Raw genomic sequence first — 27238 nt, forward strand, 5'->3', positions numbered from 1 at the left:
AGAGGCCCATTGTCTGCCAACCCTGTATATGATCTTGGATACACTCTCCATTTAGACATACATAATTGTTTAGCTTGTTCACCCATCTATCCGTCCCTATACCCATGTTTGCTTTCATTGACAACTCAGTATTGTATTTACAAAGGGGTTCATATTTGTTGTTTGTACTGCCCATGTAACTCTCTCTGTCTTTCTCATCCTCAATGCTGCCATATTGGTCACTCACATTTGGTACATTGCCCTTCTCTTCACCCAAATCAATATTTATCTCTATCTATCTAACAGCATTCCCTCCCCTTCCCTCCCACCCCTGGTAACCAACAAAGAAAATGTCCTCCAATATATACACCTTTCCTTAACTTTCACAATAACGGACTAATACAATATTTGTCCTTTTGTGAGATAAGTTTAACTTTTTATGAAACTGCAAACTGTTTTCCAAAGTGGCTGCACCATTTTACATTCCCAACAACAATACAAGAAGGTTTCATATTGTCTATGTCCTCACCAACTAGAAGCTCTTATACCAGGAGTTGCTGTGAGAATGTGGGTTTACTACTGACAACAGCCATTCATTTGCTAAATCACTCAATCAACAAATATTATCTGAACACCTACCACTACCTGCTAGGCTCTATTCCTGCAATCAACTTAGAGGGAGACAGAGCCAAAAAGATGAAGAGAGACAGTGCCTTTGCAACACTTAGCAAATCCTGCCCTACCCTTCCCTAACAGCAAATCTAAGATGAGAGATACCATAACACATAAACACTGTTCTGAGGAAAGAGACAGCATCCCGGTAACACTGCAAATTGGAAAGAGACGGGTTCCCTGGCAACATTGCAAGATGTGGAAAGATGACACAGGTAGCAGTCTAAGACAGAGGAAGTTGGTGCTGTCCTAACACTGCAAACTGGAGAGAGACTGAGCTCTCCAACACTGTAAGATGGAAAGATATTGCACCGTGGTAACACTGTTTCAGCACCCTATCCTGGCTACTCCCTGAACTTTTCAGTTGGAGGAGGTGGTGACTTCCCTAATGGTAGTTGGGTTGGCTTCAGCTGGCAGGGCTATGGACCCCTCCAACCCACTGGGACACAAACAAGTCCAAATGCTATTCCTCTCTCATTCCACGAAGGAACACCAACTAGTCTTAGAACCTCAGGTGCAACAGAGGTGCCAGGAGATGGTAGCGTCCAAGATTTTGGCATACCATCGGAAGCCAGAGAAGGGCCTGGTGGATGCAAAGAGGGGACTGTGTAGGGTAGGGGGAAAAAATGGGCTCAGGTCAGGCTGATCTTGGAAAAGATCTGTTCCTAATCATAGGTGAGATGTCCTAAAGACTGGGGTCCTGAATGTATGGGTGAGAGGCAAGAAGAGAAAACCTAGCTAAACCCAGGAGATGGTATAGAGAAAGAGATGGAGAGACAGGAGGAAGAAGACGGAGGAGAGAGGAAAAAATGCATCAATACCTTAACCTTGATACCTCTAGGCACTGGGATTGTGGGAGACTTCATTTTATTGTTTGAACTATTTTCTACAAAGATCCTGTATTAAATATTTTTAATGTATTAAAATTTAAATTAAGAAAAATGACTCCACACTTTAAAAAACTGTTTTAAAATGAGAAGGAAAGCTTTGGGGACGCTCCGTATGCAACTGGGATTCTGGTCATCTGTATTCCAGTCTCTCACGGAGTCGCCTCTTTGTTTCCACTGTCTGGGCGCCAACCCCCTCCCCGCCTCGCCCTCACCCTGTTGGGCCTCTGGGCTTGGGGCTACCGGATGTAGCCCCTTTCTCTGCGTGCCTTTCCCTCTCCCCCACCCCCAGTTGCCATGGAAACAAATCAGGCTGCGCAGTAGCTTTCCAGCCGCCAACCTCTGGGCTAGAACAGGGCAGGCGAACCTCTCAGCAACAGGCTGGGGGCGGAAGGAGGAGCTGGGGAAAGCGGCGCCTCCACTGAGAGGCCCAGTGGACCCTGCGGAGGCCCCCGGCCCGGCCGGCTCCGCCCCCGCTCCCCCCTCCCCCCCGCGGGTAGAAATACAGCTGCCGCTCTAACTGCCGCCCACTGCGCTCCGACCCCGCAAGGACGCTACTATCCTAGCCCACCAGACCGACCTTCCCGCCATCTCCGCAAATGGCTGACGGACCCTTTCAGCGCAAACCCTGGGGTCCCGAGCAGGTCCACCCAGACGACGACCCTGACTCCGAAGGCCTGTTTGACAAGCCGCCCCCAGAGGAGCTGCCAGCAGCCGGCGCGCCCAAGCCCGCGTCGACCACGGGCAAGAAGGCTGGTCGGCGTGCGGGCGGGAAGACGCAAGGGTCCCGGGCTGGGCAGTCGCCGAAAACTGCCGGCGTCCTGCCGCCCAAGGAGGAGGCGCCTCCCCAGGACGAGGGCTGCTATCTCGACCACTTCCCGCACCTCTCCATCTTCATCTACGCGGCCATCGCCTTTTCCATCACCTCCTGCATCTTTACATATATCCATTTACAGCTTGCCTAAGGGGCCCCGGCGGGATGGGCAGGGCACAGGGCCGAGGGTAGAGGGGAGTGGGAAAAAGGGCTCGGCATTTCGTGTTTGGGGGACCAGCTGCACACACACACCCTTCATCTCGCTTTCGATGTGTGCGTCTTTTCCTCTCTGCTGTCACCATCTTTGTCTATCAGTAAAAAGTGCACAGCTGCTGCCGGTCAAGGAGTAGGAGTGCTGTTAGCACCTGGATATTCCTAGAGATACAGTCATTTCCAGTGCTTAGAATCTTGGGGTGCAGTTGAACCCTGTTTGTGATTAGGATTATGTCCTTGGTCCTACCACTTTATAAATTGGGACACGCACAGGTAGCCTGTCATTTTGTGTTTGGGGTACGCACCGTGAACCCAACCTTTTGTTCCTTAAGAGATGAGCCGGACCCAGGCCTACGGCCTTCTACCGAGGGCCCAGTGGGGAGGGTCGTCGCCCTGGCCTGGGCTGGGCCGGAGCCCTGTGATGCTGCATCGCCCCTAGGGGGAGTCAGCTTTGCGCCGGAGCTGGCACCGCCGGAACTCCGAGCGCCGAGAGCTGGCGGACCTGAGCGCGCAGCGGACGCCGCAGGAGCGCAGCAAGCGGTGAGTGGCGTTTGCGGGAGCCGCGCTCAGCGCACCCAGGGGCTCTGGCTAACCCGTATCTTACGTTTTTCTTGCCTTAGGCTTTACCGCCTCCACCAAGTCGAAGTGAGACCTGCAGCCAGGATGCCACACTCTGGACGTGTTCTGGACGACGTGGGATCCGCGGCTACAGAGCTCCCGGGACACATGCCCGGAATGTGAGCGCTATGCGGAATTAAGACACTGGGGGCACCGATTGTGCTCAGCGAGTGGGCTGCCCTTGAGGACTGTTGCAGGGGTTTCACCATGGCCTGGAGAAGCGAGTTGGGTGTCTAACATCGAAAAGACCCCAAAATCCGAATATCAGAACCCACCTTGGTAGGTTATTCACCCACCTGCCATCTCTGTTTATTCTCGAATGTTAAATGTAAATACACAGTGAGCTATAACTGCATATACTTTATTCAAATGTCTGTAATTGTGATACTGCTGATGTAATAAATCATTCTTTCAGTCTCTATTTTCAACTCACCCTTAATTTCCAACCCTGTATCAGGCCCTGCCAAAGTTCCTAATCTGCCCCAAACTTCACTCTCTTATCTTTACAACATTCCTACTGCTCCTCCAAAACAGACTTCACTCCATTATCCAGCATTCCAAGATACAGCATCTCCACAAAATGGCTGTGCAGAGCCCTCAATGTTACCTTTCTCCGTATTGGGTCCCCTCACCATATCTGTATCCTGCCCTGCCCTTCCCTAACAGCAAATCTACCACCATCCCATTGTCTCTCAGTATGTGGTCCTCACTAGCCTCCATCAGGAGCTCTGGTAGCATAGTGCCTAAGGCATTTTGACTGCTAACCAGAAGACTGGCGGTTCAAACCTACCAGCCACTACTCACAAGGAAGGGTGGGCAATCTACTTCCACAGTGATACCTTGGAAACCCAAGGAAGGGTCGCTATGAGTCGAATCGACTCGACAGCAGTGAGTTTGGTTTGGTAGCCTCCATTACCATGACATTTCTGCCCTAATCTAATTCCCCAAGTACAGAAGCCATGGGTGAACTGGTTAAGCACTCTGTTGCTACCTGAAAGGTGGGCTGTTCAGATGCACCAGCAACTCTGCAGAAGAAAGATGTGGCAGTCTGCTTTGGTGAAAATTAGAGCTTTACTAACCCAGTGGGGCAGTTCTACTTTGTCCTATAGGGTCACTATGAGTCAGAATTGATCCTATGGCAAAAGGTTTAGTTTTTGGTTTAGTACAGTGTGGTGCAGTGAATTGCTTAATGCGGCCCTTCTAGGTATGGCCTTTGCGACTCTCACAAGATGAGTGGATGGGCCTGTGCAAATGTGAGGTCCTTGTGGCCCACCAAGAGGATTAAATAGCTTATTAATAACGTGGATGAGGTGCATAGTACACCTTGTGGGGTGGGACCATGCAAATAATGTGTATGGAACCTTAACATAAGGATTAGTTGGTTTTGCCATCTCTCTAGGGTTAAGATGAGCCATCCCAGAAGCTAAAAGGGGAGATCTTATTATCGTCAAGAAAGAAGAGCCAGCAATTGGCATAACATACTACACAAAAACATTGTTCTATATCTTACTTGGTGAGCAGTGAGCAACTGGGGTCTTAGAAGCTTGCAAGTGGCCACCTAACATGTAATAATTGGTCTCTCCTTATCTGGAGCAAAAGAAGAAAGAACCAAAGACATATGGAAACAATTAGAACCTCAGCTTTCATGACCCTGAGACCAGAAGAACTAGATGGTGCTCATCTACCACTGTCAACCACTTGGAAAGGGATCAGTGCAAGAGATCTTGGATATAGTGGGAGAAATATATGGAACAAAACTCAAAATCATTGAAAAGACCAGGTTTTCTGGTCTGATAGAGATTAGTGAAACCCCTGAGACTATGGCCCCTAGTCACCCTTCAGGCCTGGAATTGAACTGGCTCCCATGGCTTCTAGCCTAACAATAAACAGGCATATAAAGTGAACATTTACACCAGGTAGGTATGTTCCATAAAACAACCATGGGCGACTAGAAGGGCAGTATTTGCACAGGGAGATAGCTCAGAAGACAGGAATGCATAAGAAAGAAGGACACAGGGAAAATGTAACCACAGGGAGGAGGTGGGAAGAGAGCTATTACATTATGTGGACTACAATCAATGCCATGAAATAAAATGTGTATGAAGTGTTGTACAGAAAATGAATTTGCTCTGTAAACTTTCACCCAAATCACAGATATGCATACATACTCCAAAAAACCAAACCACACTGATTGCCAGTTGGATCCGACTCATAGTGACCCCCTTTGGGTTTCCAAGGTGGTAAATCTTTACGGAAGTAGATTGCTCAGTCTTCCTTCCACAGAGTGGTGGGTGGGCTTGAACAGAAGCAGACTGCCTCATCTTTCTTTGCAGAGTGGCTACTAGTGGGTTCAAACCATCAACCTTTTGGTTAGCAGCCAAATGCCTTAACCACTACAGCACCAGGCTTTCTCTCTCTCTCTCTCTCTAGATAGATAGATAGATAGATATTTCAATAAATTCTATTTCAAATATCAAGAAAAGAAGAGCTAGGAGTGGAACACAGACTTTGGACCCAAGATCCCTGTGCTGAACCCTGTCTATCCAGGAGACAGAGACCTGTGACAACAGAGACCGTGAGAAGCAGCAGCAGTGAAACAAAGGCAGCAGAACCAAGAGCCAGAGCAGCGTACTTCCTGGCCCATAGAATAAGAAAACTGAGTGCCTTTGGGTCAAGGGTTACTGGTGGAGTGGGGTGCCTCTGGGCATTTATCAGCAGGGCTAAAAGCTTTGTAATACTTGCCCCAGCAGGGCAGAAGCCAAGCTGAGGGGCCGAGGGCCTTGCCTTCAGGCATGGCTGAGGGGAGGCTGGTTGAACAAAGAACTGTATCCTGAATGTTCCTGATCCTGAATCATGACCTATTACTTCCCTAATAAGCCTCATAATCATGAGTTTGTCTATTAGTTCTGTGTTACCACTGCAATGGATTATGGAGCCCAGTGGAGTAGAGTGTGAGTACCACCAGAGGGATGGCTGGTGTCAGAACTAGTAAAAAGTTTGGAAGGTGGCAGTATGTCTGATGTTTACCTCATAAGAATCAGCCCTGAAGTACTGATGTTGATCTTGTTCCTCTTGCCCTTTTGTGAAGAGGAGGTCAGACACCTCTGCCATGTCCTTTTTATTTACAGTCCCCCACTAAGCTCTAGAATTTTAGATAAATTCAGTGTTTTCCAGTAACATCCTCTATCATTTCCCAGTTCCAGCTTTCATAATCACTTCTCTCTCTCTCTCTCTCTCTCTCTCTCTCAAACACACACACACACAAACACACACACACACAACCAACCTTACTGCCTTCGAGTCGATTTAGACTTATAGAGACCCCTCCTTGGGTTTCCCCGGCAGTGCCTCTACAGAAGTAGATTGCCCAGTCTTCCTTCCAAGGAGTGGCTGGTATGTTTGAACCACTAGCCTTCTTGTTAGCAGTCAAATGCCTTAGACATTACGCCAGCAAAGTTCCCCTTCACTTATCACAACTGTGCCTTAATATCTTGCCCTCTACACTTTCAGTGCCACAATATGACATCAATGGCCACCCAATATCAGCTAATGTTCAAAATCCCTCAAAAATCAGTAGCATTATTCTCCAAAATAAAATCTCCAAGGTACCACAATATCTCTCTCTCACTGTTTTTCCAGCTTTTAATTTTGAATAGATCTACTATTCCTTAATATTGACTACCCACTGAATCCCAATATATAATCTGATGTTCGCTAAACATTTGGTCCCATTGTCTCCAATTCACACAATCTTATTATCTTCTATTATACAGTCCTTCAGTGACTTCTCAGGATAGGGGAGGGTCCCCCAATATCCTTCCCTCAGCTAACTCCCTCATAGAAGACTCCTTCTTCTATTCCCAAAGCCAAATTTCCTTGCTCCTCAAATTTGATACATTGTTATGCAACTCATGACCCTTCCTGTACTATCAAATCTGGGCCTGCATTTTCTACCCCAAATTCCAATATCTTATTCCCACAACTATGCCATTATTAGACCCTGTTGCCTCTATGATCCTATCATTGGGTCAATATTCCCCTGAAAATCCCCTTATTTCAGGATTCATTTTGTTGTTCCCTAAATACTTGGATTCTTACTGTCTCCACAACATTGTGCCCATCTTCCCTAACTTTCACCCCATGAACGCCATCCTTATTAGTAGGCTCACCCCATATCCAAAATCCAGCCACCTTTCCCCATATCCCCGTATGCTCCCCTATCAGCCTGTTACTTTTTCCTATACCTGCCACCTACCGTCCTTGAAATTCCTAGTTCCATTGAGCTCTAATGTTTGGCCCCAATTTTCAAACCAATATTAAATTTTACCAACTCCCACATCATCCACAGTTTTAGCATCCTTAAGCATCTAACCTGGCCAGTTTCCTCTTCATAGAGCTTAAATATTCCAGCCTTTTTGTCACATCGTCTCCCCAGCCCCCACTACCCACCTAAAGTTCATGATTACTGCTTCCCTATTTTGAACTTTTAACAGTCCTGTAATTTCGTGCTTCCAATTAGAGGTTCCCTTGCCCAAAATATCAAACCTTTCCCTGTCTACTGAGTACTAATGGACAGCCTTTTCAGAGTTTGGCTATGAAAGCAAATGGACACCATTTTTTGGTCCTTCTGCCTGGTGGTGCAGTGCCTAAGGCATCTGACTGCTAACCAGATGGCTGGCGGTTCAAACGCACCAGCCACTCCTCAGAAGAACAGTGGGCAATCTACTTCCATAAAGATACCACCTTGGAAACCCAAGGAAGGATCACTATGAGTTGGGATCAATTTGACGGCAGTGAGTTTTCTGCCATATTATTCAAAATCAAATTTTAGAGAGTCATATTGGTCTGGCTAGGGTCACATGCTCTCTTTGGCAAGAAGGCTGAACAGATATCTTAATACCCAGGCTTACAAAAACAGCATGTGATAGGAAAGAGATAGTTTCCCAAAGGAAAATTAGTTAATAAATGCTGTTATCAAGAGCATGGATGCTGGGCAGGAGAAAACTATGGACGACCACTAAACTCTCTTTGAGAAGATCAGAAATGATGAAGAGAGAGCAAATTATTTGTCCTATTGTGTATTTGGTTGTCAGTGGAGTAGATACATGGAGAAACTGAAGCAAACAGTGGCTTCTGAATATCATGGAACAGTCGAAGGTTTAAGTTTAAGGAGATGGTTGGAACTTAGCTTTTGGGGGCAATAGAAGCTGAAATTAGGAGCATGGACTAATTTCTTTAAATGTTTTATTGTTTACTAGGTACCAAGCACTGGAAATAATGATCAGCAAAACAGATACAATCCTTGCTTTCCTAGAGCTCACTTTGTTAATTATAGAACATACCACGAGGCAGGCTTCCTTGCCAAGACTTGCTATTACATCTATCTTTATTATTACAGCCATTTCAGTGGATGTGAAGTGGTATCTCATTGTGGTTTTGATTTGTAACCTTGATGTTCTATGATGTTGAGTATTTTTTAATGTCCTTATTGTTCATTTGCATATCTTCTTTGGAAAAATGTCTATTTGAATCTTTGTCCATTTTTAATTGCCTTGTTCTCTTAGGCTAGGTTCTAGAGAAGCAAGACCAATGAAGTGTATCATGTAGGTGGCATAGTGCCTAAGGCATCTGACTGCTAACCAGAAGGCTGGTGGTTCAAACCCACCAGCCACTCCTCAGAAGGAAGATTGGGCAATCTACTTCTGTAGTGATACCACCTCAGAAACCCAAGGAGAGGTTGCTATGAGTTGGCTCCGACACGATGGCAGTGAGTTGTTTTTTTTGTTTTTTGGTTTTTTTGCATATATAAAGATTTATTTTTATTTCAAGGAAATGGCTTACAAAGTTGTGGAAGCTGGCAAGCCCAAATCTATGGTTCAGGGGTCAGCCTGGAGGCTTCTCCTGACTCATGTGGCTGTGGGAGCTGGCAATCCCAAAATGTGCAGGTCAGATGGCAGGCTACTGACTCAAGTCCCAGAAACCAAGGGTCAGAGGATGATGAGTCAGATCTAGAGAGAGCAAGTTTGCCAGAACTTCCATGTATCCTGGACACAGGCTATATCCCCAAGGAAACTCCCCTGTCAACTGATTGGTTGCTCACATCAGATCCCAAAATGGAGAATAATTATATAACATCAGCCAAACCACTGAGAATCGTGGCCTAACCAAATTGACACATAATTTTAAGCATTATAGTCCACCCCTTGTCAACTTGGCACCTGTAAACATCTCCTTAAACCATATTTAATCTCTAAATGAGGCAAATTATAAAGTCATACTTGCATCTAACATGATACAACTAACATGTGTATAACCAAAAATGCACTAGTCCCATTTACATCTGATATAATAAGTGATAGAATAAGGGAGGTGTTCTGGTTACCTAGTGCCACTTTGACAGGACTATACCACAAATGGGATGGCTTGAACAAACAGGAGTTTATTTTCTTACAGTTTGGGAGGCTAGAAGTCCAAGTTCAAAGTGCCAGGCTCTAGGGGCTGGGTGAAAGCCCCTCGACCTTGGGCTTCAACTCTGCCTCTTGCTGCTGGCCCACTGAAGCTAGAGGCATCTCCTCACTCAGGCAGCTACTGGCTGCTGAGGCTAACAAGCCCAAGGTTGACAAAAAAAATGGCACAGTCCCGACGTTACCAAACCACATGGCAGGCCATTAATTCAAGTCCATTCTAAGTCCCAAGGTCGGCAGAGCTTGACAGGCTGCTGAACAATGACACGGCCACATCCAGGGTCCAAGCATGCCATTAGCTACAGACCATTCCCAAAGCTGTTTCTTATATACGGGAAGCAGATCACATCCCTAAAGCAGCTACTCAGCTGCTTATGGTAGGTCCCACCATGGAGGTGACTGCCAGTCTCATAATAGGGAATAACTACCACCAGCTGCCCAGCCATTCAACCAGGCCTAGCCAAGTTGACACACCACAGGAGGGAAAAAAACAAAGATATTATACACACACACACACACACACATGTAACAAAACAAGGAATACTAAAAAGAATTACAGTCTTCATTTCTGCAGTGGTCACATAGTTGTAGGTGGTATTTAGAATTACTTTCTTGTACCACACATTCTGTATTCCCTTTGCCCTCAGCAAGCACCTCAGCTGCTCATGGTTCTTTGCCTGGTTCAGTAACGCAAATCTTCATTCCTGAAGGGTCTGGGCCATTAGTAGTCACTTAGAATGGGATTGCTGTAGTTTTCCATTGACTTTAATCACGGGCATGGTAGTACTGAGATGTCCTAAGGGATCTCCTGTATTCCAAACATACTTTTCTTTACCTCCATTATATATCAATCTGATTTCTTCTTGGTAATCAGGATCAATCACACCAGTCAATATGGTACCTCCCTTTTTTGCCTATTTATCCAGAGGCATGAAGAACCCAAAGTGGCTGCATGGCATTTTTAACTTCCAATTCAATGGAATCAGTTTTGTGTCTCCTGATGGGAGCATTCCTTCCTTTGCAACTAATACCTCTAGACCCACACAGCATAAGGTCAGGGGGCAGGAAGGAAAAAAAAATTTATTAATTTTTTATTGTGATTTGGGTAAAAATTTACAAAGCAAATTATTTTTCATACAGCATTTCATACACATTTTGTTTCATGACATTGATTGCAATTCCCCACAATATAATAGCTTTCTTCTCACTTCCTCCCCACAGAGGAAGTTCATTTTCCATACAGCAGTTCATACACATTTTGTTTCATGACACTGACTGCAATTCCCCACAATGTAACAGCTCTCTTCCCACTTCCTCCCTGTAGTCACCTCTTCCCTGTGTCCTTGTTTCCTATGCATTCCTGCCTCCGAGCTATCTCTATGTGCCAATACTGACCTTCTGTTCTCCCATGACTGATCTCTCCAACGAGTGTCAATGTTCACCCCATATGCCTGTCCATTGTTTGGCTGGAAGCCACAGGAATGAGTTCAGTTCCAGATCTGAAGGGTAACTAGGGGCCATAGTCTCAGGGGTCTCACCAGGCTCTATCAGACCAATAAACCTGGTCTCTTTTTTTTTTTTTTTATGATGTTGAGTTTCATCTCACATTGTTTTCCCACTCTATTCAGGATCTCTTTCCAAGTGGTTGACAGTGGTAGCCAGACACCATCTAGTTCTTCTGGTCTCATGGTCATATAGGCTGAGGATCACATGGTCCATAAGTCCTGTGGACTAATTGTTTCCATTTGTCTTTAGTTTTCATTTTTCTTTGCTCTGGATGAGGAGAGACTCATTGTTGCATGTCAGGGGCTGTTTGCAAGCTTTTAAAACCCTAGTAGCTACTCACCAAAGTAGGATGTAGAACAATGTTTTTGTGTAGTATGCCAATTGAGCTTGATGTCTCCTGTGACCATGGTCCCAAGGCCACAGGTCCAACTGCTTGCTCTCTCAGGGTGACTGGCTATGCCTGAAAAGTTATCATAAATTTGCCCCTTGTTAGCTCTATTATATATTTGGACATTCTTGGAGCACATACAAATATGTACGTAATATTGTCTGCCAACCTTATATATGGTCAGGGGTATATTCCCTTCTTTGTAGACACACCTGATCATTCAGCCTGTCTACCCATCTATTTATCCATAGATTAGTGTTTGTTATCACTGACAATAGCCAAGTCTTCATTCAGCAGCCTGCCATGTTTTCTGCCAATCTTGTGACTGTCTCTGGAGTTGAACTAGTGGCCTGCCATGTTTGGTAATCTTGGGACTGTGGCATTTTGTTGACCTTGGGATGTCAGCCTCAGCTGCCAGCAGCTGCCTGAGTGAAGAGACACCTCCAGATCCAGTGGGCCAGGAGCAAGTGGCAGAGCTAAAGCCCAAGGTCGAGGGCCTTCACCCAGCCCCTAGAGAGTGGCACTTTGAACTCAGACTTCTAGCCTCCAAAACTGTAAGAGAATAAATCCCTGTTTGTTAAATCCATCCACCTATTTGGTGGTATTTTCTATTGGAGTGGCACTAGATAAGGAAAACAATTCTCTTCAAATTTGTTCCTCATCATTGTGGTAAAAGGTGTGTCCTCTGGGCATTCCATGTGTGGGTCTATGGGTCCAACCTGATATATCCACTCCTGCCTTCCAATTTTCCTTGGATACCTCCTATAGTATACCAAGGCTGGTCTGGTACTTTAACTTGATTTAGTATAGGCCACTGCTTAATCCATGCTTCAGTAAACCAAGCAAATAAATTATTAGATCCTGATCTAACCTCTTGAGCTGAAACACTAAATGAAGAATCTGTGGTTAGTGGACCTGTATCAGTAAACTTAGACTGATTCAACTTTGTGTTCCTTGTATCATTATCTCATACTTTAAATAGCCATTCCTATATATATATTCTTCTGGTTTCTGTTTGTACATATTAGAAAAATCAAAGAGTTCTTTTGAAGTGTAGCATACCTCTTCCTGGGTCACAATTTGTACTTTACTACAAATTAGAGGCTACTGGGGCTTAGGTCTAGTTATAGGTCTAAAAGCAAAAATGGGTGATGGAAGTGTGTCCTGGAACATTTAGCAATGTCTTGTAAAGTATCTGCCTCAAATAATGCCTCAGACAATGCCCTAGGCACCATCTCAACAGGAACAGTTGGGTAAATCTCATCAAATGGGGGCAGAAGGCAGTAATCTCTTCAGATGGGAAGGGTGATGCTGCTGGCAGGAATGATTCAAAAGAATCAATCTCCCCATTTTCCTGATTGTCTGCCCATATGTCCTCACCCCATTTCAGGATCTCATTTCTTCCTAATCAATGCCCTCACTTTCACTCCAGACACCATGTGAAACTGGGAATTCGAGTGGTGTTAGAATTCAATCACTCTTACAATAAGACTCTGGGTTTGTTTTTTGGCAATATCAGCTCTGTTACCACAAGAAATAAGGTTTCCTTTCAAGGCACAAGTAGCAACTTTCAGGTCTTTTTTACATGACACGTGAGCTGTGACACTGAAACCTGAGCTCATCTCTTTCTTTCATCACTTTGTCCAGCAAAAGTAGGACCAACCACCCAGCTTCCTTATACTTCTCATTCTGACAAAACTGTAGAAAAGTGTCCAATATGCAATCACCTGGAGCCTTGTTTCTCACAAATATTTGATCTATTGGTGGTGATAGCTTACATTTTTCTACTGTCACCTCACACCATGGATTAGCAGTGCCCTCTCTACTATTCAGGAGTTCTGGTAGCATAGTGGCTAAGGCACTTGACTGCTCACCAGCAGGCTGGCGGTTCAAACCCACCAGCCACTTCTCGGAAGGAAGGTTGGGCATTCCTACTTCTGTAGTGATACTGCCTCGGAAACCCAAGGAGGGGTCGCTATGAGTCGGGGCAGACTTGATGGCAAACAACAACAACTCTACTATTCAAGGCAGAGTCATTAGTGTCTTTAAGATTAGCCAGACTTCAGGGCAATGCACCCACCTACTCTACGGAGATACACCCTTTGGAAAAATTGGCTATGGGGCAACAGAGGGGCAGCATTCACATGGAGGGAAAGCTGGAAAGACAGCAGTACATAACTATGAAGGTCACGGGGGCGGGGGTCACAGGGGAGGGGAGGAGAGTGGGTTAGGGTGGGGGATGGTAATCAGGGAGTGAAACCAAATGTACAAGAACTGTTGAATGTACAACAAATTCTGCTCTGTAAATCTGCACCCAGAGCACAATTAAAAAAAAAAAAAAAAAAGCAACATTTGGAAAAACAAAATCAAAAGACTAGCCAGACTTGAGAACCAATTTAGAAAACATCTTTAGAAGTTTGTTTCTCTAGAACCACTCCCAGTACCCAAGGTCTTAGGCGAGGCTCTCTAGAGAAAGCAAAACCCCAAAAGGTACAAGGGCTAGAAATGTCAGTAAAATCCCTAGGGGGTTGTCTGATTGAGTAAGACCCGTGTGAAGCCATAGTTAACAAAGTACAAGCTTACCTCACCCCTAGTATGCCGAAAGAAGTGCAGGCTGTCATGGATCTTGTGAGGTATTACAGAGTATTTATACCCCACTTGGCCCAATACACCACTGTATTGATTGATAAAAAAGTGCCAGCTGTGACTGCAAAGAACAGCAGCAAGCTTTCGAGAAAGCAAAAGTGTTGTTTGCACAAGTGAAAGCACTGGGTACAATACAGGAAGGGCTACAGATCAAGATAACCCCCCCGATCCTCCCCTAGTACTAGTACAGCCTAGTGTGCCGCCAGAGCCACTCCCTTCTCTGCTGAGAGGGAAGGCCCATTGCCAGCAGACACCTGGTACACAGATGGCTGTAGCCAAAGTATATGAAACTGGCTCAGGGCAATGCAATCAACAGATCCAATTAAAGGTACATGGATGATCAGCACCCACGAGTCCTGGCCCTTAACTCTTTGTACAGATAGCTGGGCAATAGCCTGTGGGTTGACTATGAGGATTGGTCAAAGGCATAAGGAATAGTGGAAGTGCATGGGCCTGTGGGGAAGGGCCTAATAGCAGGACGTCTGGGATCACCTCCAAACCTTGGGCATCAACCTGTTTTTCATGTAGCAACCTATTCATCTCCAGGAAACCAAGCAGCAGACACTATAGCACAAGTTAGAACAGTGCATCCAGAAGGGAAAGCTACCAGCAGAATTCACCAGAAAAGCAGACACCACAGTGCTCATATTGGTTGGAAAATAGCCAAAGAGGTAGGCATAGCAGTATAGTGATTTGGTGGCTACTATACAAAATTGTCCCATGTGCTTATGCTAATGCCCCAAGGTTTCTGCCCCCACAGTCCTGAACACATGCATGAGGAAACCAGCCAAACTGGCAGGCAGATTACCAGGCAAGGCTTTCCTGATGAGGTGGGCCAAAGTGTTACCTAGGGCTATGAGGTTGATAAATTCAGTCCCACTTGGGCCTCCGGCCCCATATGCCAGACTAGGAGTCTCAAGTGACCCTCCAACCACAATGAGTAACATCACAGGGTCCAGAAGCATATCTGCCCAGGCTGTTACCAGAGCAAAGCAGTATGGTCCTCTGAACATGTCAAGACCTGGTACTAGGAAGTAGACCCATTTACTGGCACTTGGTGGGCGCTGAAAGGACAAGGAGGTGGCATCTTCTGACCTCCTCTAACTACACAAGAGGAAGGTAGAATCACCATTAGCAGCCCAAAGCCTGTTCTTATGAGGCCAGACATGCTGCCAACCTCCAGCCCTCTTACTAACCTTGACACCAACCATTCCTCCCGTGGTACCCACAACCTCTCTGCTGGGTTTGATCATTCACGCAGTGACTACATACAGATTTATTAGGAAAGAAACAAACTACAATTCAAGTTCAGGAACATGCTCGGTCTCTCTTAGCAGCCGGCTGTCTCTCTAGGCAGCCAGCCATCTCTCTCTCAGCAAAGCAAGTCTCTCGCATCTCTCTCTCAGCAGCATGTCTCTTTCAGCAGCGCATCTCTCTCGCTGGCAGTCAGAGAGCCTCCTTCTGCCTCCAGGAGGACTCATTTTAAGCTTGGCAAAGTAGCAAAACTAACCAATCCCAACATCAGAATTCTACACACTGGAGACAGAATGAACTTCCCAGACTACTTCAGGTGGCTAACTTCAACAATCAACTACTCAGATGCTCACAGCAAAGTGGGAGTTACAAATTATTATGGCTAGAAAAGCCATACCATGCAATTTACTACACCTCAGTGGGGTACCCCATGGGAGTAGATTGGTTACTTTTTCCCTCTGGAGGCAGAGAACTGACTGGCCTAACATGGGTACACACCATCCTGTTGCATGGAGACCCTCAACAGTCATGCTTCACCTGGACTGGAACCATGGCTGTAGTACGAGGGATGGAAATGGGTCTTCTTTTCTGGCATACAGCAAAACAGGCAACCCCTCAAGTGACCTCCCTGCGGCAGCATATGGTACACTCAGCCAGGGAAAATGTCTAAGGCAGCCACTGTTCTCACCACTCAAGAGGAATCCATGAACATGATCCTAATAGAAGCCACCCCTCTTGGTACCTACTAAACACTTTTCTTTCCAATCTTAGGTATGTCCTATTCTGCTTTCTCCCCTTCAGGGCTGCCACCGTCTTCCCAGGGTGGGCTCACAGCTTCACCAGAGTCCACCATAAAAGTAGCTGCTGGGTCTGTAGACAGCTCCCCTTCTCAAGCACTAAAGGCATGCCTTGGAACGTGGAGCTGCTGGCCAGAACTGACTGGAGATGTATCAGTGTGTGTGCAAGCTTTTGTGACTAAGTTGGGGGTTAAAATAAGGGGGTGCACAGCTTTGCCTTTCCCAAGGCCCAGAGTGTGTGAAAACCACATGTTGGTGAGGGACCGCAACATCTCCGGGTCGTGGCCACAGGAGGGTATTTATCACCTCTGGGATGATTTAAGTTGGTTGGTGTTCAAACAGAATGTGCTGGGGAAACCCGGCTGTTTTGACTGGGAAAAACTCCGTGGATTTCCCTCCCTCTAAGCTCTCCCCTCAAACAGTTGGCTGGGCTCCTATGTCTTACTTCCAACAGGTGTTAGTTCCAAATATCACTAATTGGTTGCAGCAGACACTACCATGATAGTAGGAGCATACTTCACTCCAAACCACAGCCTTCAACATGTGTTGACTACTTGTGGCCCTGGATGTCACATGATCGGGTTGGGTGCTGTAGTTTAGGGTTGCTGTACACTGCAGGAACTATTAGGGAGTCTATACCAAAACCTCTTAATTACCCTACGTTAAAAGCCAGGTGGACCAAACCAAACCCATTGCTATTGAGTCGATTCTGACTCACAGTGACCGCCGCTGGGTTTCTAAAGGCTGTAAATCTTTAAGGAAGTAGATTGCCTCATGTTCCTCCCACAGAGCAGCTGCTAGGTTTGAACCGCCGACCTTCTGTTTAGCAGCCAAATGCCTTATTCACTACATCACCAGAGCTCCTTAGGGGGACCAAAGGCAGTGTTTTCTACTGTTATGATGAACTTTTACCTGTTTTTGTTCCTTTCTTTGGCTCGGTAGAAGTGATGAGACAAACTGAAGCTTTAATAACAGCCCCTAAACAGCAGGGAAAGCTTGCACCTATTAACTGCCAAAACCACCCAGGTAAGGAGAGTAGTCCTCCAGAACTCCATGGCGCTGGACATTGTGACATTCCAGGCAGGACATGTGCTATAGTGAAAACTGAAAGTTGTTAGCTATATAGCAAACTAACATTACTTTGTCAGAGGCCACATGGAGCAGACAGAGGCCCCAGACAAATCTGATGGCTGATCTGTGTGGTTGCCTGGTTTTCTTCTTTCCTAACTGGCAAGAGTTTTTATTTTCCTGGTTGCAAGGCTGTTGTACTGTGTTTGCCTCTATCACAGCTACGGTCTGTCTCTACCTACTTAATTGTGACACCTTCCCCTAGGGCCCTTAGAAGGACACACCAGATTTTAGGAGCCAGCCTTGAGGGGTGGGTTGTAAGGTGGATTGTTAGCACAGCCAAATATAGTTATACTCTTGCTTGCCACTAGCTCACTCTGCTTGCTAAGTTACTTAGGTAACACTTGCTAGGGTGGACTTGGAGATCCAGGGCCCTGGCACTATGCCACCTTGTTCCCCAGAACTATAATAGCCCCTGCCTCCTTCTGGAGGGGGGTAGGTGTGGAGTGGGAATGTACGGAGATTTGAGTTGACCTGCCAGTGCCCAGGGACCAGCCTCAGAAACTAAGCCTTAATAAAACTGCTGTATCACCATCACAGAGCCCTCAGTTCTTTCTTCTGTCTCAAGGCACTTTAGGCAAATTTCAAGTTACTGGTCCCCACCCAGATAAGATCCTTAATTATATCTGCAAAGACCTTTCCAAATATCATAATATTCAATGTTTCCAGGAAACAGGATATGGCTTCATAAGGAAGCTGGTAGTACAACAGTGAAGTGCTCAGCTGGTGTTTAAATCCACCCAGAGGCTCCACTAGAGAAACCTGATGATCTGCTTCTGTAAAGATCACAGCCAAGAAAACCCCCATGGGGCAGTTCTACCCTGTCACACCGGGTGGCTACTGAGTTGGAATTGACTTGATGACACCCAAAACGGTAACATTCAATCCATGACACTGGAGATTTTGAGTAAACTACAGATGTGAAAATGGAAAAATTTCATTTGAGTAAAAAGTCACAATGAAGAAAGAAACATGAGACTATAAAGAAAAAAACTAAAGCTTTTAAAACAAATGTATTTAATACACAGGATTCGGAAAACTAGGTATAGTTTATATATGTATATGATACTGCTCACTAATATACATATTCCAGGTAAACACAAGCTTTCTAAAACTAATTGCCAATATTAACACCCTAAATTAACCCTTCTCTGCATGAAGAAGTTCCAAATCTTGTTCCTCAGGAAGACATGAACGGCAAACAACAGCTTAAGAGTGGCTTTTCTCCCCTCTTCCTGGGTGATCTAACATTTTACATGTATTGTAATTACAAACAAATTTTAGGTTCCATTGAATTTAAGTACAACACTTAGCTAAAGTTTCCTAATGATGGGGAGTAAGTGTGAATAAAATTAGAATTGGAATAAATAAGTTAAATATTAGCTACAAGGCAATTCCAAAATGAACTGATGAAAAAAAATTGGTATAATAGTCAGTATAAATTCACTACTAGGTATGTAGGTATGTTCCATGCTTCCTTCTTCTGTTCCAGTGGGATCTGCTTCTTTATTGTCCAAGGTCATCTATTCCTGGGGTCCAAGATGGTAAAGTGCTTAATATCATCAAGGCCTTGATCATGGAAAGGATCTCTTTTAGAAACAAATACGTCTTTCTTTACAAAAGATCAAGGTTGCCTTTTCTGCTACTTCCTTCAACCAGGTTATCATCTTCATGTAAGAAGTTACTGGATAAGAGCAAGCACTCTAGGAGTCATCAGCACAAGGGATCTTCCCCACCCCCCCACCCCAGACCTCCGCCTTTTGGAGGGGTGCTGCTGCCCAGCACTGGATGATGCCCTGAAGCAAATGAGAGGAAAAGCAAGGCAGCTAGATCAGCAGCTCAGCATGGGATAGAATGGCTTTTAGGAGCTGCAGTTAGAAATTAAAGCAGCTGAGAGAGAAAGGTTGATATTGTATGTATATAGGCAGAGACCATGACCATGAAGGAGAGGGAGTAGGCGATCTCACAAAAAATGGCCCCCAGGGTTAACGTGGCCATGACCATTACACAAGTGAATAAGAACATGGCTGAGCTCAGCAAGTCCCTGAGCACCATAAACCAGTAGACGTATTCTGTGATGAATGACAAATTTAAGCAACAGATTGAGAAAGGGAATATGTACACAGTGTTAAGTGCCACTGAGTGCCCTGCCTCCCTTGGAGGCTCAGACGGTGATGAACGACTTCATGAGCTCAGCAACCAAGCTGACCACACTGTAGGAACAGGTGGACAGCCTCATCATACAGACCTCCAAGAACAGCCTGCTAAACCAGCTGACCAAAGGCAATGCTGCCCTGGGCAAGACCTCCTATAGCCAGGAGGACCAGCTTCTGCCTACCTTGTCCCCACTGGGTAGGAGGAGACCACAACGTAGAAGCATGTGGTGGAAGATGAGACCATGCCGTGGGAGCAAGGGTCTCATCACATTAAGAACAGAGGAGAACAGCTGGGAGGTCCTGGACCACATCAGCCAGCACCCGAGGGCACTGCTGACCAGTATGTCCCCACTGAGGGTGCTGCTGCTGGGGATGAGAGCTCTGGATAACCAGAAGGAAGACCGGCTGTCACTCCAGTTGGCCACCTTCAATGGTCAAGCCTGGCTGTGGACAGCACTGAAAAGGCTGAGCAAGATTCCCCATTCCTTTATCTTACTTTCTGCCATTTTACAACTTATACAATATCGTACTTTATGTGATTACAACATAAAATGATTGAAAAGTTAAAAAGGAAAAAAAAAAAAAAAAGCAAGCTCTCTAACTACATTGGCTATCCCACAGTATAATGGCTGGCTAATAAAGGAGTCACCCATTAAACCATTTGGTCTTATCCAAACAATAAGCCAAAAAGACCAAGGTCACGAAGGACTCATGAGCAAAGTACAATTTTACAAATATCTTAAGACTAGCCAGGGAGTAAGTTCTTTAATCTATTTACGTCCCCAAATGAGCCTTTATTGAATTAAGAATCCCTTCTCATCTAGTTCATAGATACTTCACGATCAAGATGGACGTGAAAGAGGAAGATGTGGAATACAAGAAAGAGTAAACAAAGAAAATCCAGTAAAATATATGGTTCACTAGACTAAGAACGGTCATTGGCAAAAGCCCCTTACCACTCTACTTCCTGACAGGTTCTTTCTTTTTACCATTTAGAAATTAAGATGTTTTTAGCCTTTTACCTTCCTTTTCTATATTGTCTCTAATGTTTTGTAGTTTCTTGGAGTTCTGGACCAGGGACACTAAACTCTCCCGAAAATCACTAGTCCCATGATCTCTGCCAATATTTATAAGCTCATCAAACAAAGTCAAGGTCTGTTTGAGTTTCGCCTGGACAATTTTTTGTTCTTCTAATTCTGCAAGAAGGGCCTGCTTAGCCCACAATTCAGTCTTATACTTCTTCTGTAAGTGTTCGATTTCTTTTTGAAGAAGCTGGAATTCTTCCTTACTACAAGGATGCGTCTCCTGGGATTTATCTTCAGGAAGCAAAATATTTGGAGGAATACGTAAAATCAACTGCAAAAACAACTGCTCCATTTTGCCAAAAAGGTTATCAAAACGTCCTTTCATGAAGCTGAGAAAGTTCTCTGTGCATTTACGAATCTGCACTGGGCTAATGTCACAGTTTGAGATGCCGTCCAGTTTCTTCACAATAACCTGTTCAACAGCCTGCATCACTTCAAACAGGTAGTCTTGAAATGCAATGTAGATCCTAAGCATGCAAGTTTGTGGTGTGAAGCCAAAGAATTGTGCCTCATACGTCATAGGATCAACAGACATCTTGATTTATTTTACTAGGAGATTGTGAAAAATCTGCAAATGTGAAAAGAAAATCAATAGAATAAAAAAGCATCTGAGGAAAGAAACAAACCACAACATTATGCATGGCCAAAAAAAAAAAAGCAACCACATAAAAAACAGGGAGTTTGTGGTTCTTGATACCCAATGCCACTGCCAGCCTTACTTATCCACAATAGTATACAAACCTTGGCCTCTCTGAACCATTTCATCTGTCTATACCTCTCTCTCCTCATTGTTCATTTTCCTTTTTCTTACTTATTGGCAACTCTGGCTCAGTCTTCTGAAATCTGTTATAATCTTAAACAACTAGGAAGTCTAGCCAAATGATCTAACCCCTAGAGACTTTCCATTTCTTGAGTTTCAATGATCTTCATCTGTGCTTTTTTATCCACCTGGCTCTTGATAGTTGTATCTTCTCTCTCCAATTGCTCCTTTTTAAAAAAAACAAAAACACCACAACCTCCTATGCTATTTTTCCAACTTCCATTCACATACTCACATTTTACCTTAATCTTCAAGGCTTCTAGCCCTCTGATCTTCTATTTCTTCATCTCAGTCTTTCCCACTTCACTTCTCCCTCTATCCGTTTTAGGTCCCATGAACCATAATTTCAACTACTCCCTTGTTAATGTCAACTCCCTTGTCCTTCTAACCCAACCATCTTCAAAAATCCTAACTAGAAACTGAGTAAGCATCTTGTCAGCTTTACAGTCCACAATATGTTTTTTCAAGGTCTGGGCATTGTCACTTTCAAATGTAAACATTTAGGAAAACCCCCACTTTCATCTCCTTATAGAAGGAGCTAGTGGTATAGTTGTTAAGGCATTTGGCTGCTAACCAAAAGGTAGGTAGTTCAAACCCACCAGCTGCTATATGGAAGAAAGATGAAGCAATCTGCTTCCGTAAAAATGTACAGCCTTGGAAACTCACTGGGTGTTGCTATGAGTCGGATTGACTCAAAGGCAGTGAATTTGGTGTTGTGGTTTTATCTTTTTATGGAATTTAACCTAGGCACCTTTCTCTGAGCTGTAACATCTGCTTGTCATAGAAACGAGACGTTTTATTATTCCTTTGGATAAAGGCAATTAGCTAAAGCAAATAGCTATCTCAATTACCACATGAATTTAGGATGAATTTTATGGAACAATTTGAAGAAATGGTACAGTTAATTTTATGGGAAGACAAGATGTCATTAACCTTGAGAAATTACGTATGTAACGGCTACATATAGATAGAGTTTACTATTTGGCTATATAAACAAGGTAAAATTTCTTTCTGTCTTTGGAACTTCATCCACAGATTACCTACAATGCATTTTAATCTAGATATGCTTATTCAAAGGAGCCCTGAGGGCACAATGGTAAGTGCTTAGCTGCTAACCAAAAGGTCTATGGTTCAAATCCACCAGCAGCTCTACAGGAGAAAACATCTATGATCTGCTCCCTATAAAGAATATAGCCTAGGAAAGCCTACAAGGCAGTTCTACTCTATCATATAGGTTTACTGAGTCAGAACTCACTGCCCTAAAGTTGGATCCAACTCATAGCGACCCCTCCTTGGGTTTCTGAGGTGATATCACTATGGAAGTAGATTGCCCAGTCTTCCACGGAGATTGGGCAATGAGTCAGAATTGACTTGATGGCACACAAGTTTATTCAATAATAAAACTGCTTTATTTTCTACATTTTGTGGAGAAGATTCCCTGAGTTAGTAGGATTTTTTTTCTCCAGCACTTTCCAGTGCCCTCAGGATCAAGTTCAAACTCTTTCAGCTTGGCTTATAAGGCCCTTCATGATGCAGTCCTTACTAACCACATACTGCCCTCCTCTTTAAGGACTTCACACATATATAATTGAGTTTATACTACTTCCTATATTTCATAGCACTCTATTCCTTCTCTATTTTTATTCTACCTTTTATCCAGTAGGAATCTAGTTTTAAAGTATGCTCTTTCAATTCATCTTTATATGTCTTCATGAAAAATAGTTTTGTATATTATGTTTCTAATTTCCTTTATATTATGTTTGTGATCACTTCATGTTACTATACTAAGTCTACTTCAATGACTGTAACTGAAGGAAACCATCAATCTATCATGTGCATGTACTATACTTAAAGTATCCATTCTCCTTGTTACAGACACCTAAATTGTTTACAGCACCTTGCTACCAGAAATAATGTTTCTTTAACTGCAAATAAGTGCTGGGTCACAGAGTTTATGCATACTAATATTTCACTAAATATTGCAAAACACTTTCTAGAAAGTCTAGGCTGGTTTACACTCCCCACTTGCAGTACTTAAGAATTTCTTTCTCATAGCTGAGCCAACACTTGATATTCAACATTCTAATTTCTGCCAATTTGGAAGGTGTTTTCTTTTTTTTTTTTTGATTTTTTATTGTGATTTGGGTTAAGATTTACAAAGCAAATTCACTTTCCATACAGCAGTTCACATATACTTTGTCTCATGTCATTGACCACAGTTTACCACAATGCAACAGCTCCCCTCCCACTTCCTCCCCATAGTTACCTCTTCCCAGTGTTCATCCCTCCACATACTCCTGCCCCCTGAGCTGTCTCCCTGTGCATAAGCAGCCTGGAAGGTGTTTTCTTAATAAAATAAAAACTCCATGGCATTTCTTGGGAACATAAAGGTAATCAAAACAGTATGAACACATGTTTTGGAACTATATTCATACCAAACCACCACCCACTGCCATAGAGTCAATTCTGACTCATAGCAACCCCCATAGGGTCTCCAAGGCTGGAAATCTTTACAGAAGCAGACTGCCTCATCTTTCTTGGTGCAGTTGGTAGGTTTGAAGCAACAACGTTTTAGTTAGCAGCCCAATGTTTTAACCACAGTGCCACTAGGGAAACCAAACTCACTGTCGTCCAGTCAATTCAACTCATAACGACCCTTCCTTGGGTTTCTGAGGTGGTATCTCTACAGAAGTAGATTGCCCAGTCTTCCTTCCGAGGAGTAGCTGGTGGGTTTGAACCGCCACCCTTCTGGTTAGCAGTCAAATGCTTTAGGTACTATGCCACCAGAGCTCCCATATTCATACCAAAGGACACCTAAAAAGGGAAAAACTATTGCCCTCAACAACTTCTCACTTCATGGATCATTTCTAGTTGGATACACTTTGTAGCAGAATAGTATCTCCTTTTAGTATGGCCTGACCCAGTTTTCTTGACTTTATTTTAAATGAATGTCTTCTGCATCATCTAATACCAAGTTCACATACTCACAAAAACCTATGAAACCATCCTCTATCCACATACTCATTTGCTCACAGAGCAACACTTCAATCTGGGCTCTGTTTTGGTATATATGAAGATGTGGTTGATGGGCTGCACCATCACCTTCTGCACTTATTTTCCTGGCCCTGGCCACCACACACCATGGTCACACTAACCCCCATGCTAGCTCAGAAAGCTACTGCCCTCTAGTGTTTTTTGAAAACTGAAACCATCTAGCCCCACACATAGTTGGGACGCTAAGGACTGACACTACCTACACTCCCTCCAACAGATATACAACTTATTGTTTATATTAATATGACTTTATTCCATTGCCTTCATTAGCATGATTTTACTATTATAGTAAAGTTTTGACCAGGTAAATGGCCTGATTGGTCATTGGGAACTCCCTCAAAGGATCAACTCTTCAATGGGAAGCATCACTTTGCACCCTAAGAGTCTCTGAAACCCTTTGCTCAAAATTCCTCCCGTTTCTATCAATCCTACACTGTTATGTATGATCCCTAAAACCAGCTGCTGTCAAGCTGACTCAGACTCCTGGTGACTCCATGGGTGTCAGAGTGGAGCTGTGCTCCATGGGATTTCTATGTCTGATTTTTTAGAAACAGACACCAGAACTTTCTTCTGAGGAGCCTCTGAGTGGACTCAAATGTTCAACCTTTCGGTTAATGTTTGTACCACATTGCAGTAAGCCAGAGATTCAGTCCTTTTATCAACAGGTTGTGAGGCGATATGTGGGGAACCAAACCAAACCCACTGCCATCGAGTCGATTCCAACTCGTGGTGACCCCCATAGGGTTTCCAAGGCTGTGAATCTACACAGAAGTAGAATGCCCCATCTTCCTCCTGTGGTGCAGCTGGTGGGTTTAAGCCACTGACCTTCTGGTTAGTAGCCAAATGCCTTACCCACTGTGCCACCAGAGCTCCTTACGTGAAGAACAGGCAATATGCATTATAATATGCATTTTCTCTGATAACCAGTACAGCACCCCTTCATACATATTAGCTCTTTCGTTTCTCTTGCTGTGAATTACCCATTCATATTATTTTTAAAACCTGTTTCCTTCCTTATATACTGGGAGCTCTGGTGGTATAGTGTCTCCTCGGAAGGAAGGTTGGGCAATCTACTTCTGTAGAGATACCACCTCGGAAACCCAAGGAGGGGTCGCTATGAGTCGCAGCCGACTCGACGGCAGTGAGTTTGGTTTTCCTTATATACTAATAAACTTGACTTCACACTCCTGTTAAAAAAAAATCCTTTAAGTTAAGGCTTTCTTACAACCCACCAGTTCAAGTACGATGTTCTTAACCTTGCCATCTATGATCTGGCTACTCTTTGCTCCAGTCAAAAGTGTTATGGATTAAATTGTGTGCGCCTCCCCCCCAGTCTATGTTAGAATCTTAACCCCTATACCTGTGGATGTAATCCCATCTGGGAAAAGGACTTTGTTATGTCGAGGTCTTATCAGTATATCTTAAAACTAATCACTTCTGAGTGATACAAAAAGCACCACACAGAGACAAGCAAACACAAAGTGAGCAAAACAGAAGCACAAGCGAGGACAGCCACAGAACCCAGGAATACCTGGGCAACAGAAGCTGAAAACAGGTTTTCCCCCTAGATGGACAGACAGCCTTCCCCTAAAGCTGGTGCTCTCAATTCAGACCTCTAGACTCCTAAACTATGAGAAAACGTCTGTTCCTAAAGCTACTCTCTTGTGATTCTGTTACTACACTAGCAAACTAAGATACACAGCTATTATCTCTTCCTGTGTTATCTTTCCCTCGAGGGACGTCTTGACCAGACATTCTCTAAGGGCAAGTTCAAATACACTTCCATGCCCACTCCCTCCTCTGAATTACCATCAGGAACGCTTAAGGGCACTGACAGACCCAGTTCCACTCACTTTAGGATAGTAGTAGTATTCACAGGCCTGCCTTATCGTCCCTGCTAGGTTTAGCATTACCGAGGGCAGGATGAGTTCGGTTTAATCAATAGCTTCAGATTAAACGAGGGAGGTGTCTGGGACAATTCAAGGAATTCAGGTAAGTAACAGCCCGCAGAAAACACCTGGCAAGATCAGAAACCGCAGACGGATTGTTTCCGGCCAGTGGGCAGGCTCCCCCGACCGGCACTGAGACACCACTGCATGCTGTGACCGTCAGTCAGGTCTGACGCCCTCCACCAGGCTGGTAAGGCTGTTCTAATAGTTCCCTCCATCGGCACCGCGATGATGCCTAATCTAGTTCTATCCTTCCCCGCTCCTCCTAAGAGAAAAGACGGCCCCTCTATACTCACTGAAGCGATCATAGAGTGACGAATACGACCAAATAGCACCTTCCCGCCACCTCCTTTAAACCGCTGTTGGCTCCCAGAGGTAGGCGGCACCGCGAGCCCGAAAATTCAGACTGATACTTGCCTCAGCGAACGAAAGCAAAGGCGGGATTCCACTGTGTTCCTGATTGGCTGGCGGTCAGTTCGGAAGCGGGGCCCCTACATTGGTGATGAAAAGAGGCCAGGCGGGAAAGTTAGCTGTGGCCGCCGGTGATTGGCGGATGGAACCGGACGTTGGTGGACCGAGGAGAGGCTGGGGCCAGTGAGGGCGCAACTCGTGATTGGTGAGTGTGCTTTCCCTAGGTGTCTAGTGATTGGTGGTTGGCTGACTTCGCAGCGCCGATTGGGCCGCAGGTAGAGTCCTAAACGAGAAGCCCCTTCCCACCCCACCCCTCGTTTTGGATCCCGCCTGGCCGCTGTGGCGACTGGCGGAAGGGGAAGTTGGGGGCGGGGGGGGGCAGGCGGCGGTGGGGAAG

The 27238-nt window shown here is 44.7% G+C and overlaps 2 protein-coding genes across 2 annotated transcripts; one reads left to right on the forward strand and one right to left on the reverse strand.

Moving 5' to 3' along the window:
- The first annotated feature begins 2137 nt into the window (after positions 1–2137).
- Positions 2138–2503, forward strand: LOC103194149. The gene has a single exon (XM_007937511.1). It carries the CDS (start codon positions 2138–2140, stop codon positions 2501–2503), a length of 366 nt encoding a protein of 121 aa, XP_007935702.1.
- Positions 2504–20521: 18018 nt separating this feature from the next.
- On the reverse strand, positions 20522–21142 carry MIS12 (MIS12 kinetochore complex component). Its single transcript, XM_007937512.2, has one exon. The coding sequence runs from the start codon at positions 21140–21142 to the stop codon at positions 20522–20524; it is 621 nt and encodes a 206-aa protein (XP_007935703.1).
- Positions 21143–27238: the final 6096 nt, after the last annotated feature.

This window comes from Orycteropus afer, unplaced genomic scaffold, assembly GCF_000298275.1.
Source record: "Orycteropus afer afer isolate SDZICR_OR568_19922 unplaced genomic scaffold, OryAfe1.0 scaffold00042, whole genome shotgun sequence".
Taxonomy (NCBI): Eukaryota; Metazoa; Chordata; class Mammalia; order Tubulidentata; family Orycteropodidae; genus Orycteropus; species Orycteropus afer.

Excerpts from the sequence above, each read along its gene's own strand:
- LOC103194149 (XM_007937511.1), top strand. The coding sequence starts at position 2,138 with ATGGCTGACGGACCCTTTCAGCGCAAACCCTGGGGTCCCGAGCAGGTC.
- MIS12 (XM_007937512.2), bottom strand. The coding sequence starts at position 21,142 with ATGTCTGTTGATCCTATGACGTATGAGGCACAATTCTTTGGCTTCACA.